This window comes from Sycon ciliatum, chromosome 5 (assembly GCF_964019385.1).
Source record: "Sycon ciliatum chromosome 5, ocSycCili1.1, whole genome shotgun sequence".
In the NCBI taxonomy this organism is placed as follows: domain Eukaryota; kingdom Metazoa; phylum Porifera; class Calcarea; order Leucosolenida; family Sycettidae; genus Sycon; species Sycon ciliatum.
This window is the reverse complement of record NC_088647.1, coordinates 5610049-5623249: the sequence shown is the minus strand read 5'-3', so window position 1 is coordinate 5623249 and position 13201 is coordinate 5610049. Positions and strand designations below refer to the sequence as shown.

At 45.5% G+C, this 13201-nt stretch overlaps 1 protein-coding gene across 1 annotated transcript in view; it reads left to right on the top strand.

Moving 5' to 3' along the window:
- Window positions 1-7793: 7793 nt before the first annotated feature.
- LOC135817315 (uncharacterized) overlaps window positions 7794-13201 on the top strand; it is a 42391-nt gene continuing 36983 nt past the window's right edge. The window contains exons 1-4 of the mRNA XM_065330475.1: window positions 7794-8225; window positions 8379-8570; window positions 10888-11272; window positions 12440-12832. Of these exons, the coding sequence (XP_065186547.1) occupies window positions 10948-11272; window positions 12440-12832 (718 nt within the window). The 5' untranslated portion in view covers window positions 7794-8225; window positions 8379-8570; window positions 10888-10947. The remainder of the gene's footprint in view (window positions 8226-8378; window positions 8571-10887; window positions 11273-12439; window positions 12833-13201) is intronic.

The window sequence follows — 13201 nt, the reverse complement described above, 5'->3', positions numbered from 1 at the left end:
AATTCCAGGTACAGAGTCACTGCCGGCAGCTTTGAATGGATCCACAGCTTTAAGACACTTTTCAACATCTGCAACACTTACAGGTTTGAAGACGTGAAGACTGTTGGCTGGCATTGGCCCAAGTGGCGGGTGCAGATTCTGTGGTCTGCTTGGGTCATTGACAATTTCACCGAAGACCTGGCCGAGATCCTCAACAGAAACCTGAGGTATTTGACGTTCCTTCCGTCGCCCTGTGACTGTGTTCATTGCTGACCAAAGTTTCCGCTGATCAGGTGTGTTGCACTGGTTTACGAAGTACAGGTTACGAAGCTTTCGGTCAAGCTTCCTGGCAAAAGCTCTGGCGAGCCGATGTTGCTCATGAAGCACCTCATTGGCTTGATCCTTCATGAGTCGATGGTGTAGCCTGTTGCGGTGCCGTACTGCAGATACCAACTCCTCAGTTAACCAAGGACAGATACGGCGACCACGCTTGCGCCTCGCCACCAAGGGGGCGTGCTCATCTAGTTTTTCCATAATAGCAGACGTGAATGCACCTGTCATGTTATTTATCGTGCCGTTCCGAGGGAACTGATGAAAGTGGACACACAGATCAGTCTGAAACTTCTCCCAGTAGATGGTGTGGATACGGCGACTCTGTCCGGGTTGTGATGTTCGGTTTACCCCTGTCTGGTTTACAGGCAAGTGTGCAAGGATGGCGAAATGGTCGCTAATATCTCCGTAAATAGTTTCACAGGCACCAGAAACGGGTGTATTTGACGGAAACAGATCTATGGTTGAAGCCGTGTGGCTCGTGACACGATTTGGTGAGGTGACATAATTCCGAAGATTACTACAGTCAACTTCGCTTATAACGACATTCGGTGGGGCATCAAAAAAGTGTCCTTATTCGCGAAGTGTCGTTATAGCCGAAGTCTCAATACATGTACATAATTATAATAGACTTTGCTCGGGGCATGAAAATTCGGTCGTTATTCGCGAATTGTCGTTATATCCGCAGTCGTTATTAGCGAAGTTGACTGTACTGGATAGTACTCGGTGCAGATGTTGTGCGTTCGGAGAGTTCTCACAGCTGTAATCAATGTTGAAGTCTCCAATGATGACTGAGGGCCTTCCATAGCAGTTTCTATGTTCTCTTGAAGAGAGTCCCAGTACGGCGCTGGCTTGTCTGGAGGACGGTATCCACACCCGACAAGGAGAGTATCACCAGGACATCTGACTTCCAGCCATACAATCTCTAGCTCAGCAGCTTCCAAATCCATTAGTCTTCGGACAACCACAGACTCATGGCAGTAAATGCCGACGCCACCACCTTGCTGGATGGGGCGGTCCTTCCTGAAAAGTTTGTAATGAGGAATCGCCAATTCTCCATCACCAACATCGGGTTTCAGCCAGGTTTCTGACATACCAAAGATGTGCACTACTCTGGCCGACAGGAACTCCTTCACCTCATCCACTTTCCGTCTGATGCTGCAAGCATTCAGAAATGAGATTGTCAGCATTGACCTTTAGATTTGCTGCGGGTAAGCACTCCATCGTTGAGATCGCTGGTCGCTGACTGATCTTTTGGTCCGTCAGGCTTCTGCATATCCACTGAGTTCCCAGATCCAGGGTACTTGTCGAAGTTCCATTTTCGACTGTAGTACGGAGATGGCCAAAATTCCTTTGTATTTACAAGTTCAATACTCGTCCTGTTGAGAATGAGTCGGGCTGAGTGACCTTTCTCCTTGGGAAATAGCGTGAAATCATGGATTTGCACCTTCACGCCAACATCTTGCGCCCTTTGTTGTACGTATTGACAAAGGGTATCTGCATCGCAATCCTTCCGGAGGTTGCCCACAAACAGAACAGCCTTCCTTCCTGTTGGCTTCTTGGTGCAGATCAGCTGCCATAAATTGCTGCCTTCCGCATCCTCTTCAAAAGTAGGGAGCATTCTGGAAAGTCCTTGCTTGCCAGGTTTTGCATCAGTTGGAGCATCTGGGTCCATTTGATGCACCCTGTACGCTTCAGTCACGCTGGTATCGTGTTGTTCGGTACGTACAACTGAGGAGCATGGTTCAACCGAATCTCGTACTACAGTCAACTTCGCTTATAACGACATTCGGTGGGGCATCAAAAAAGTGTCCTTATTCGCGAAGTGTTGTTATAGCCGAAGTCTCAATACATGTACATAATTATAATAGACTTTGCTCGGGGCATGAAAATTCGGTCGTTATTCGCGAATTGTCGTTAGGCCACACGTTTTTATTTCTATGTTTCTCGTCACCCGCGCGCATACGATTCAGGAGTCTGGAAGAAAAAAAGAAAAAAAAGTGCTGCACGGACTGTGCATGTGGGGACCAGCACACTCATGCACATGCACATTATGGCCTGGCCTGCGCGACACATGATGCAAGGACGGCATTTTTTATTGCTGCACATGCACATATTTTGACAGAACTCCTACCACAGACTAGTTCCTAACTATGGATGCTATTTTGCAGGTGCATTGGTGGATTTTAGTGTGAACCAGGGAGTAGTGAAATTTTACTACTCCCTGGTGTGAACGAAGGTCTAATAAACTTTTTATATTTTTCGGTCATTTTTTATTTTTTCCACCTCTCGCATACGTTTTTAGATTTTCAGGTGACGAGAAACATAGAAATATAAACGTGTGGCCTTATATCCGCAGTCGTTATTAGCGAAGTTGACTGTAGTTCCTTTTGAGGACAGCCAGCTACGGGTACGGGTACGCCAGGGCTGGAAGCTGCAACTCGCTTCTGTTTCTTCTGGGATGATTTTTGCACCGGGGGAGATCCTTGGCGTCTTTGGCCGCCATTGTCGTCTTGAGCAGACTGCAAAGCCGTCATCTCGTTTGTGAGCACTTCTACCTTCCGCGTTAGGTGGTCGATACGATTTAGAAGTCGTTTCTCCCTATCCTCAGCTGCACTGCGGTCTAGCTCCAGTATCTCAACGATCTTCAGAAAGTAAAATTTCTCCATACTAGTACTCTGGTTTGAACTTGCCGATTCGAAGGTGGGGGACACCAGATCTGCCGGACACTCGACATCTACTGGCACGCCTGTCGCCATAGCCCAGGACAGTGTTGTACCTGGCATGGGATGGTCTCTACACAGCTAAAAAAGCCCAAAAACATAGGAGCGTGGGAAACTGCTTCCGACCGAAGTAGTATATCATGGCGCAACTATTTTCTCTTGCGTCGTTGTAACCAGTCTATCATCACATACTATTTTATAGATTACGAACTACGTTGAGCATATTCCTGAAGCTACGCAAAATACGTTACTTTAGTAGTGTCTGGTGCTAGCCAGGCTCCACAGCACTTGAATGTGTATGTGTGTTCCATAGGGCCGGCACGAATCATGTGATGTGCCTGGCACTGTCACGTATATGTCTCGTATCGTACCGTAAGAGACAGCTGGCCACATATTGAAATAGGGCTCTCAACAGCAGGATCGTAACGTAAAGTCCAATTCATACTTCATTTCCCGTACGCGGAATCGTTGAGCTCAGATCAACTTTTGCTAGAATGTGTTTGTATGCGAAGTGTAAGGAGGGAGTGCATGCAGGGCGATAGTGCGGATTCGAATGCCATGTTATGTGTGGAAAAAAGAAAAGAAACAAAATTAGGACCATAACGTGAAATGACCACTTGGTAGAATGTGCATGTCTGGGCCTGCCTGGGATTAAAAGTCTTTTTTGTTTTTCAAGTGCCCACAGGCTCCAATCCAATCTAGCACCATAACGTGAAACGAGAGAGCTTGAAAGTTGAAAGCTCAGTGCCATCGCTATCCTGTTTTGGCCTAGATTAACGTTATCATGCGCGTTATTCAAACTGATAGAAACGTCTTTGCAATACGATTATGGGGTACATCTTTTTGGATTGCAAAGATGTATCTATCAGTTTGAACAACATACATGGTAATCTAGGCAAAAACAGGATAGCGACGGCACTGAGCTTTCAAGCTCTCTTGCTCAAAGAGAAGTCATAGCAACCACAACCCCAAAACGTCAATTGCTTGTGAAATCGTCCGTATGGGTATGTCGTTGTACATGCAGGCGGATGTGTGGGAGAGTTACCATTTATGTTTGTGCGCATGAATATGTGTGTGCGCATGCACGTGTGTGTACCCGTGGGCCTGGAGTAAACGGCATTTAAGTACATGAGACAATGATTCTGATACTTGTTTCAAAGGCAGGACATTTGGTACTTTGAGTGCACACCAGACTACTAGTACCAGTGTATGTATCACTTACTTCAGAACAACATTGGTAGGACCAGCTGGCTTCTTTGTGATGTTGCTGTGACGGTATGACTTGATTCTCCACTTCATATCTCTCCGTCATCACCAGGATTCTCGCCGAAAGCATAGTTCTTTTGCTTCCATGGACGATTCTAAAACAGCAGACATCGGGAGCAATCAGCTACTAAGCATACTAGAGAGGTTATTTAAAAGCTGTGTACATTGTTTTGATGTGACATGCTATTTCACATTTTAACTAGGTCATCGTTTCGTGTAAAATGCCAAAATTCAATGTGAGAGTTCGCTCTCTCACATGTTTCCAACGTGCAAGCCAAATAACGCGAGCGGAACTTTCCGTCACGTCAAAAATAACGTGCAGCTTAACCTCTCTATTAAAACTACATGCATGGTAACATTTAGTACACACTACTTGTATGCAGACAGGTGTGAAACAGGCTCAGAATACAGTGCTGATTGGCTGGCATAGCAGGAATGTTATTTGGTAGAGCAGTTTGCATGCATGCAGCGGCGATAAGCAAGACCGAGACGTAACTTACATAGTTTGGGGATACTTTTGAAAAGTGTGTACAGTATATACGAGTATGTACTCGCATGCATATGTGTGTATGCAGGGGGGTGGGGGGGGGGGAGGGGGGACTCTTGACTGTACAGCAGTGGCCACTGGAAAAGACACTTTGGGACAATGGTATGTAGACAATCTCGGCACCACTATACTGTGCTGTACGCGTTCATGACCTGGGTCGTTGAGCCAAAGTAAGTTAGTTCTCTTTTCAGATTTTGTTGTCGGCTAGGGCCACTACACAGGAGTGCCCAGATGCACTGGATGTATTACGTGTCACATTCGTGTTGTCATGAGAACAGTCAAGAACAAACCAGGGTGCATGTGTGTGGGCCGTATTTGTTGATATTGCATGCCCCTCTCAGGGCTTGCGTTCAGAGTGATTACTTGGTGCAGAAAGTACTAATGGCATCGACATTTCCAGATCAGAGCAAAGCCGTGAACTGGACGGTTAAGAGTATGTCACCTCATCCATGTCATGACCCCTTTTGGAGCTTCTCCTTTCCTAAATAAGTTTGAATCGGATGTTATAGCAGTGAGTCAGCATATTTTCTTATGTGCACTGAGTATAGCGGAATCACTAATTTTAATTATGGGCATGAAGTATGCATGGCGTGGCAAAAAGAGGTAAAGAGCATTACATTACCAGTGCATTGCTGCCCCAGCACAGCTTAGCTGCTCCCACATACAGACCATCTGAACTGATGATGATGTGATCACATACTAGCCTCCCTGTGTTGCTGAACTCAGTGAAGTTTGAAGTGAAATACGGTAGTGTGCCGATTATCCGCACCCCTTGGGGCACAGGCTGTCTCCAGGAAGTTCGGATGAGAAGAATATTCGGATATGGGAGCAGTCAAACATCTATCTAAACATGCATATTCTCACATGTTTTCATCATTTTTCATTCTCTTCGGCAGCACAACAGGAACTAGGCGCACTTCAAAACAGTGACACTATTGTTATACATTTTAACTCCAACCTGTCTCAATACATCGTGTGCATCGCTTGAATGGTTCCCCAAGTGGGGAAAATCAGCAAAAACCTCGAAAAACCTGCTAATGAGTATTTGTCCAGCCCGACCAGGCAATCCGAAAAATCGACCATCCAGATACAGTGAAACCTGTCTAAGGCGACCCCTCAAGGGACGAGAAAAAGTGGTCGGTGTGGCCAGGTGGTCTTCTTATCCAGGTTCAGTTGGTTACGTGACCATATCCACATGTGACACATCATTTTGATCAGTGTATCACAGTGCACACACCTATGCTACTCTAGCACGACTCATGTGCCTGGGGTCCTCAGACCTGTCAAGTGTCGTGCATTCACCATGTACATCTACACTTCCTGCACTGATGTGTAGATCTACCCTGCATGGTGCACCATGCAATACGTACATTTACATATACTAGCACTGTGCAACGCGATCGCGGGTGGGTGGTCATCGGTCGCGTTGAGCGGGTGGTCATCGGTCGCGTTGAGCGAGTGGTCGCCTTATCCGAGCTGTTTTGAATGTGAATGCGTCCGTGACAAGGAAAGTGGTCGCCATGGTCGAGTGGTCACCATATCCGAGTGGTCGCCATTACAGGTTTTACTGTAGTTGACATTCGGATAACCGGCGTTCTACTGCACTTGAACGTTCAGTTGTGGGCAATACCTGTTTTGATACATGCCCTCACGGCTGTGCCATTCTGCCATGCACTAGTATCAGCTGGTATTTTCCCTGTACATCATGGTACATATAACAACTTGCACAAGGCAAGCTGTATGGCCACAGCACCGTTATTCACAGATATATTCAGTGGTCTGTGGAACATATCCTGTCAAGACGGCAATGCAAAGCAGCATACATTCTACATTTCTGTAGAGCCGCATGATATTCTGAGTAGGGGTGAAACGGTTCGGGTAAGGAACCGGTTTTGGAACCGCCAGCTGAAAAGATTCGGGTACCCGTTCCGTCAAATTTCGAACCGAAACCCGAAAAATCTCGTTCTTGTACAAATACATGTACACGTCAAGTCTACTCAAGATTTTAAATGTCTTACCTTACGATCCCCACTCTTCCAAAGAGTTCTCTGGTCATCATGGTCATTATCTTCTTCGCACTTGGACTCTCCGATGTCTCATTCTTGCTCCTAAAAATGTTTTTTCTAAAAAATAATTGTCGCGAGCGCATTTTGTCGGTCTGGAGAAAAGAGTGCATGGAACCGATACCCGAACCGTGGGAAACAATGTTGGCATCCCGGGGTACCCGAACATGAAAAACATGGAACCGTTTCACCCCTACTGAATTCTGAGGTGTATTTTATGTATACGGGTGCATCTACTGTACTAGCTTAGTGTATTTTATGTATACGGGTGCATCTACTGTACTAGCTTCTAGTAATACTACCACGTGCATGTCACTTACGTGTTCGCATGGTCAGTCTGGCTGTCACTTGTCAGAGATCCTGGCTGTTCAGTTGGACAAGAACCGAAACTGTGAACGCGCGAATCGTAGTCCTCCTCTGCACTGCAGTAGCACGCACACCGAAAACATTCCCCTGCACTCTGCAGCTTGTGCAACAAGTCTGAAACCTGTCCAAGTCAGCACAACTGCCTCCAGTCAAGGCTAGGCACAAGCCATGCAAACTGGACTACAAAAATTGTGTCACTGAGACCGTAAACCCGCTATGCTACGCGCTACAGAACTGAACTGCAGTACAAACCCTGTAGCCATGGTAGCCTCGACAGTTCACAAAGGCTACATAATTATTATGGGAATTTCAAATTTGGACTTTACGGAGAATTTCAAAGTTTTTACTGAGGCCTCTAATTTCCTAAAAACTACATATGGGTGGCTAGCTATTTACTGTATGCATGCTCTTGTCAAGGACTCATGCGCATGTCACAACTACAATGACTTCTGCGAGCCGAAACCAAGACTGGCAAGAGTTTAGTCAGTCCAACTGCACTGAGGAACGCCTTTGCTTGGGGCGGACGCGACACACAGCATTTCAGGTTCCTTAGTTTCGTTACTAATCTCAGTGTAGTTATGAATCTTGTTAGCTAGCTCTGCTCTGTGCGACGTAAACCAACCTCCTGCGTAGAACCCAGACCGTCTACTGCTTCTAATGAAGCCACACAGCCTGATAAGGGCACATCCACACAGTTGTCCTGAGTTGAGCTGAGCACCGTAGGCTGAATGAAAATATTCTGCTAGGTTTGCCACATTTTAGCGTCCTCTGTGCGAATTTCCAGAGTGGAAGTTCTACCCTTCCCTTGCCCAGCGCCAACTGACGAATGCTCCTGTGAAGTCACGGCACGAGTGTGAACGGATCGCGCGATCGTGTCCGAAGTCTGCATGCGGTGACGACGACTGCCGGTAGATCTACAAGTGCCTTTTGTTACATTTATAGCCATTGTAGGTAAGTGAGGTGGAAACTTCGTAGCAGACGCTAAAAATTACAATCATGGCATTCGGTTTGCTAGGGTGTAGCGTATGATGTAGATCGACGATGTGCATGCCCAGACTCAATCCAAATGCCAATCAGTATCTCGCTGCTAATGCTTGCCTGCAGGATCAGAAAGTCTGGAGACTGCACGGGAGGAGAGCAGCTGGGAGTTGTAAAATACCGGAATTTTATTACTCCCTGGTGGAGAGGGTGTTACGACTCAGCAGTGCGAATGCGGTGGCAATCAAACCTGCCTTCACCACCTAACTGAAGACATTGCAGACAACCATCCTTGAGCCGAGTGTGCACTGCAACACAGTAAGAAGTATTCCTGCCACATTGCCTCCTGATCAAAATGTCGTGTCTTTATCTACTAGTGCAAGCCACACGCGGATTAGGGCTCAGGAGTCAGGTGTTATAGTACTGCACACTGCGGCATGCAGCACCACTGTGAATGACAGGTGCAAGGCTACCTAGCAGGTACCTGGCACTGTCGAGTGTCGTATTCAGCAGTTCAGATTAGACTGTCCATCCACCAGACTTGTATACATATAGTCATGTGTATTGAAACCCTGATACACTGTACCATGAGTATTGCGCCATTCATCTCAGCACACAGGTTGAAGCACAAACAGTCAGCACTGCCAACCTTCAGTGCCACAATTGTTAGCACTGCACACTTTGCTCACCATGACCAGTAGTGCCAAAGATTTTCAGTACTAACTGTTTTTTAAATGCACCGCATTTTCAGTGTAAACTATATCATGGCCTCTTACATAAAACTATACTATTCAGTCACTGCACATGATCACCATTGCATTTGGGCAGCTTGAAGGCAGCATGTGGTGATAGGTGTTCTACTGGTCAGGGAGTGGCAACTGCTAGCATAGAATCAATGTCAAGAGCTTGGTAGTAGTAAGGATGGCATGCCATAACCAACCCAGAGGCCAGACGAGCATACTCAGGCTGCAAAGGAGAGAAGGAGAATATAGCGGATGCTGGTCGCGGAAGCGAATGGAACATTGCGGACCACAGCAGTACGCATTTTGAAGTGTACGCGAGTGCACCATTTTCTTACTACTTTCGATGAAGATGAATGCTGCAAGTTCAAGCCAGTTGGTTAGCGGTTGCAAAGGGTTTTAACGAATATTTTGTTTTGTACTTCAATACGAAACCGTTTTTGTATGTCCAGCACCCCACTTTGGCCTTTTTATTTCTTCTTGCGTGCAAGTTGAAAACAGATAGATTTACACTAGAATCAATAAAGAAGATATCTCACCTGAGGCTATCCCTTCACAAGACTGGCAAAGCAGTACGCCTTCTACAGCAAGTGTGTTTCACCATAGTACATTGTACATTGTAACAGTACACTTCTGTATGTGCCCTTATGGAGGACAGATAGGGCCGATGAAATCTGCACATGATAACCATGTGACCAACCAACCAACTAAGTGTACCGGCACGGCTTAGCAAGTTCCTACTAAATAATTTTCAATACATTATAGGCAATAGATTCTGGAGGATGGGGGCTTTCCTTCGGATGCAGAATAGTCTTGGTCTCACCAAGTATAACTGTGGTACAGCTGTCCTGCCCAAGTTTAAATCACCAGACAAGAATGTGCTTTCAGTTTGCACCCAAGTGTAGACCGGCTGTATCACATCAACTCTACCCCCCCCCCCCCCCCCCACATTCTCTCCCAAAAAATGTTTTGCAGTATTGCTTCCGCTAGTGTTTGCATGCATCATGTAGGTAGATACATAGTACGCTCTAAACATGGTCAGAGGTAGTGTGTCATACAATGTAGATTGAGTTCATGTTTAGTAATTCAAATCCAAATCCAAATGTTTAGTATGTTAATTCAAATCCAAATCCTTCGACAAGGAAAATTGCTTTTGCAATTGACATTGGCAGTAGAATTGCCTTGTTGAGCAGCGTATTTATAAATCAAACACCGTGTCATTAAGAATTGAACTTGTGATGTATTTCGTATACAGATGTGTGTATGTGCGTGTGTATAAATGTGTGTGTATGTGTATATGTTGTAATGAATAGCTATGCATGATTGTAGACGCCACTCTGCACTGTTACTACTAGTATTCTGTACTCGTATAGTAATCTAGCCATGGTGTCTTTGTTACCTAGGTCTATGCGGTTGCGCATGTAGCCAAGTTCCCGGATGTGTTGTGTAGCGGTTTGCACATGCATATGTAGCATGCTATCCCGTGTGTTGCGGTGGCTGGCACAAGTACGACTGCAGCTGAGTTTGTTTCGTTGTTCCTTCTTCTGGTTAGTTCGAATTTGCATTGCTTGTGTCCATTTTGCTAATCTCTCCTTTTCCAATATCATGTATAAACTGTACTATTGAGAGTTGTTGTCGGGTGAGAGTAGCTGTGCGTCGGGGGACGAGGGTTCCACAACAATGTGTGTGTATGTGGACGTGTGTGTATGTGTGTGTGTGTGTGTGTGTGTGTGTGTGTGTGTGTGTGTGTGTGTGTGTGTGTATGTGTGTGTATGTATGTATGTATGTATGTATGTATGTATGTGTGTGTGTATGTGTGTGTGTGTGTGTGTGTGTGTGTGTGTGTGTATGTATGTGTGTGTACCTGTGTGTATTTTGTCTTCCCTGATGTATAGGGAGTACTGTGACCATCACACCAGTCAAGTGTCTGCAGTAACACTAGCACTGCCGGTGACATGCCGGTCGATTTCTGGTATTATGTTGCCAGACCGGTTTGGTCAGACTTGTGCAACAATGTCAGACTACCACACTGGGCAGTAAGAGATCTGCTGGCAGGTGTTGATAATCTTCCTCCAGCCCTCACCGTTTTTAGACAGGATTCTACAGGCGTTTGGACTTGCACATTCATATTACCCTGGTTACTGTCAAGTGGCAACAAAGGTGCTGCAAAGTTTCTTGATACCTTATCCCGATGTGGAACAGATAAGAATCAAATTTCATCAATGTTATCCAGTATCTGGAAGGCCTTAGAGGCGGCAAAACAAGATACTGCTCCTTGTGGTAAGGCTCTTCGACAGTTGTTATACTTATCTCATCATTTGCAGAATTACAAATTTCAACAGTGGGTAGACTTACATGTACACTGTGAGATCTATGACCAACAAAATGCCGGGATTCTTTTTCCCTTCTCTTTTTGCTTCACCGGATGGACAATCCGATAGGTGTGTTGAGTAGGTTAGCAGTTGAGAGACTCTTACACTCTTGTGACTAGTGTCCATGGCTTAAATAGTTTCAATCGCCACAGCTTAATGGCTGACGAGAGAGCTTGGAAGCTCAGGGCCCTACGCTATGCTTTTTTGCCTAGCTCATCATGTATGTTATTAGACCTGGTTTGAAATGTTTTTTTCCATTGATTGGCTATAGTGTTTTACGTCAACCATATTAGCTTCAATGCCCAACCGTACCACAACGAACTGATCGGCTACATCATTGTATTGCAAAAAGTTTCCATCTGTACAAATAACATGCATGATGAGCTAGACAAAAAAAGCATAGCGTAGTGCCCTGAGCGAAAGAAATAAACTTTCTCTTTGCATTCAAGGGTAATACGACACCATCTACCACCTTGATGACCTAGGCAAAAAAGCATAGGGATGTTATAAATTTTTCATTTCTCTTTTTTTTTCAAGACATAACCTGGGATTCGAACCCGCACTATCGCCCTGCATGCATTCCCCCGATACACTCCGCATACATACTCATTCTTCCAAGTTGCTTCATGTTATGATCTTGCATTTGAAAGCCCTATTTGAATATTGCGGCCAGCTGTCTTTGATGGTAAGGTACGGGACAGGTACGGGATAGCGCCAGGCATTCCAACGGCACAAACACACAAACACACGGAATTAAAGCTGTGTGGACCCTGGCTAGCGCCAGACGTTACTGAAGTAACGTCTTTTGCATAGCTACGGGAATAATTGCATAGTTATGCTGAGCCCACAAAGTAGGACAAAGGCAGTTGGATTGTAAATCCAAGTTTGGGATTGCGATATCCTTAGCTGTTCTTGGAAACCCGTACTCTTTGCCTAATAGCCTGTACAAAGTATCACATCTGGACACTGACCATCTGTCTTAGAGTACTGCTCCCAGCTAATTATTTGTGGGTCAGGATTTTAACGAAGAGATTTTTCATTTTCAATGTTATGCATTCGTAACCTTCCTGTGCAGAGTTCTTTCGCGAAGCACTCAAGAACAATGTGGACATCATTTGCCATTCTCTGTCAAAAGCATCGCCATTTACATTAATGATTGAGGTATCAATGCTGCAATCATACAATGGAATTAATGCTAGGACAATGGCAACAGTATCATCAGCAATAGCAGAGTGTACATCGGATGATTGCTTTCCAGCAAGATCAGCAATAAAGGCAATGGTAGACGATGTGTTATCTAGTGGCCATGCACAGTGTGCACTGTTCATGAATCTGATTACTTGGAGTTCAGAACTAGCCGACTTCATTCCGCAGCATTTCAGAGATACTGCCCGCCTTACCGGTATTGGAACACACTCTACACGTGACCTCTACATTGCGGTCTGTGTCAATTCTCAGCTTCCATCAGGTTAGTACCAGTGTTGGTACCCATGTACACAACCGAATTAGAGCATCAGTGCCAGCTATTAGACTATGCTTTTTCTCGGAATGAAATGGATATACATGTGCCGGAGGTTCAGTCAAAGCTTCGTTACTAGTGGGATATTCGGTGGTCTAACAAAAAAAATTGTATGTGCAGCTTTAGAATTGTGCGCGGGCACTGTTGCCATCCTGCCTGACGTTGGATGGTGGGTTGACGAGAAAAGTTGCTTAGTTGACAGTCGTTCATACTCTGCAGGTTACAGCATCAATTTTGTAGATGGAATGTGCACGGTGACCTGAGCTCTCAGGATGTCACACTTACATGATTCCCGTTACCTGCTCTGGGTAGAAAACC